The following is a 2,604-nucleotide window of genomic DNA, read 5'->3' as shown; positions in this document are numbered from 1 at the left end:
GACAGCCGGCCGGACCAATAGAAGGCGGTCCAGCCCGCGGTGGGCGGGGCTTGCAGCAGTGCTCCGCCTCGCGCTCAGAGTCGGTTCTGAGGGAAAGTTCGTGTCCGCTGCGAAAGTTTCTTCACGAGGTTAATTTTCGCACTTTACGGTTCACCGCAGCGGCGAGTGGAATATACACGGCTTTGAACGGACAAAGCAGCGGCGAGTGGAATATACACGGCTTTGAACGGAAAAAGCAGGCGCTGCTGGGACTCGAGCGTTTTTAGTGGCAGGATTGTGTTTATTTGTATCGTATGATCCGGATCGTATGGATTGAAGATTGGAGATTTATCTTTTTTTTATTTTATCTTAATTAATTTGAAGCTGGAATGGGCAGAGATTAACGTTAGTTAAGAAAGAAAAGTTCCTCACGAGTCGGATTTTTTGAGTTTTTGCGTAATTAAAAACTAATTATCCGTTTTCATATCGGATTGAAGAGGTTTGATAGACTGGATCTGAATCTAATGAGCTGACAGCAGGACTGAGATGGATCCTGTTTCCTGGATTATTCCTGTGTTCTGGTTCTGGTTCTGGTTCTGGACTGGATTCACATCAGCAGAGGAAGGTACGATCCACATTCAGTACTGTATGTTATTATTAACGAGTTCTGTGTTGTTCTGGTAATACGGGAGTGATTCTGTCTTAACTGAAACTCAAAACTTCATCATGGACATTGACTAACTGTTTTTTTTTTAAAGAACGTAACTTGTGAATTTTCTATCTGAATTTATTTTTGGGATGAGAAATCATTTCGTCAGCAGACAATGAGAAGTCCGTAGTTGATGAAGTTGGTTTTGTGCTGTGAATAAATCCGTTCATTTTAAAAGTTCAATAAAGAACCTCCAGTTTTGGCTCTTCACACTCTTACAAATAAAGTTGTTGTTGTTTATCGCAGTGATGTCATAGAAGAACCATTTCTGGTTCCCGAAGAACCTTCCAGTCGACAGTTCCTAAAAGAACCCCTTTTCTTTTACATTTTAATGATCTAAAGAACCTTTTTCCGTCATAAAGATCCTTTTGCGCAATGGAAAGATTCCAATGATGTTAAAGGTTCTTTATAGAATCACCAAAGCCAATATAAAAAATTATTATTTTAGGGCGGGTTCTAGAGTCATGGGCTTCTTTAAAGGTTCTTCAGGTTCTTTACACGGTGTCGGGGAGTAACTAGTTACATGTAACAGAATTACGTAATTTAATTACAAAATAAATAACTATAATCAGTTACTGAGAAAAATGTGTAATTAAATTACATTTACTTATGAAAATGTAAAAGATTACAAAGGGGGTTACATCTGAATATTTTCTGTATATGTGAGTGTGTGTGTGTGAGTGTGTGTGTGAGAGAGAGTGTGTGTGAGAGTGAGTGAGTGAGTGTGTCTATGTGTGTGTGTCTGTCTGTCTGTCTGTCTGTGAGGTGGTCTCGATGTCCATAAATCCCATTAAACAGATTTTTCTCAGCAGTGAGAGATAAAGCTGGATTATCATGGGCTGTGACCTCCGACCCCTCTCTTTTTCTCTTTAAGGGGGTTTTCCTCAATCTTCTCAACTCCGATTCAGTTAAAGTGGATTGAAAGTTATTCATTCTGTCCCTCACATCTGCTTTTGATCCACTTTAGATCTCAGTCACACCGTGAATGAAATACTGTGTTATTGTGAGAGTGTATTTCTGTATCTCAAGATAACCGATAAAATACCTTGGATGCAGTGTTAGTCACTTTGGATGAAAGTCCTTGCAAATGCATACATGTAAATGTATGTTTCAGTGGTAATGGTGTGGTGGTTGGTTTGGAGTGTGTGTGTGTGAATGGATGCCTGTAGCTGCATGAGTGTTTGTTTTGGAGAGCTCGTCAAGCTTGTTAGCATAATTAAACTAAGAGCCACTGGAACGCAGCCTAATTATCACATCTTCAGCCAATCACATGCTCCATTACCTCTCATCCAATCAGCTGCCAGATGGGAGGAGCCTGAGAGCCAATCATGTTTGAATTAATGATGAGTGATGGAATGATGCGCAATCAATTAATCAGTGATCAATAAGTTAACTGACCTAATACTGTCAGTTTCCTCTCAGAGAGTCGGGCTTTACAAAAACTGAGAACATTGTTGCTAATTGAAATAAAACTGAAACAAATATAAATATTTGATGAAAAGCTGAATAAAAGTTGAAATGTTGCCTTGGCAACTAACAGAAGTAAGTTTAAGTTGAAGCAGAAAAGTTACTAACTGGAAATAAATAACAACTAAAATTGTAATAAAAATTCATATAAATAGTGATGTTTAAAAAGAATAAGTACTAATAAAAATGACAAAGCACATACAAAATAAATTAGACGTTAAATGAAAACTGAAAATATAAAAACAAAAACTGTAATAAAAAAAAACTAAACTTTAAATAAACTGAAGTAAAACTGAAATAACAAAATACAACAAATTATAATATTTAATAAAAACAAAAGCTAATATAAAATTAAAAGAGCACATAACTTAATTATAGTGTTGTCACGGTACCAAAATTTCAGTATTCGGTACCGATACCAGTGAAAATCCACGGTTCTCGGTACCAAT

At 37.2% G+C, this 2,604-nt stretch overlaps 1 protein-coding gene across 1 annotated transcript in view; it reads left to right on the top strand.

The window, feature by feature from the left end:
• Positions 1-201: 201 nt before the first annotated feature.
• LOC107677667 (ephrin type-B receptor 4-like) overlaps positions 202-2,604 on the top strand; it is a gene marked incomplete at its 3' end in the record, with an annotated part of 22,571 nt that continues 20,168 nt past the window's right edge. Inside the window, exon 1 of the mRNA XM_016472664.1 lies at positions 202-604. Within this exon, the coding sequence (XP_016328150.1) occupies positions 526-604 (79 nt within the window). The remainder of the gene's footprint in view (positions 605-2,604) is intronic.

This window comes from Sinocyclocheilus anshuiensis, unplaced genomic scaffold (genome assembly GCF_001515605.1).
Source record: "Sinocyclocheilus anshuiensis isolate Anshui unplaced genomic scaffold, SAMN03320099.WGS_v1.1 scaffold841, whole genome shotgun sequence".
Classification (NCBI taxonomy): domain Eukaryota; kingdom Metazoa; phylum Chordata; class Actinopteri; order Cypriniformes; family Cyprinidae; genus Sinocyclocheilus; species Sinocyclocheilus anshuiensis.
This window is presented reverse-complemented; position numbering and strand designations above follow the sequence as displayed.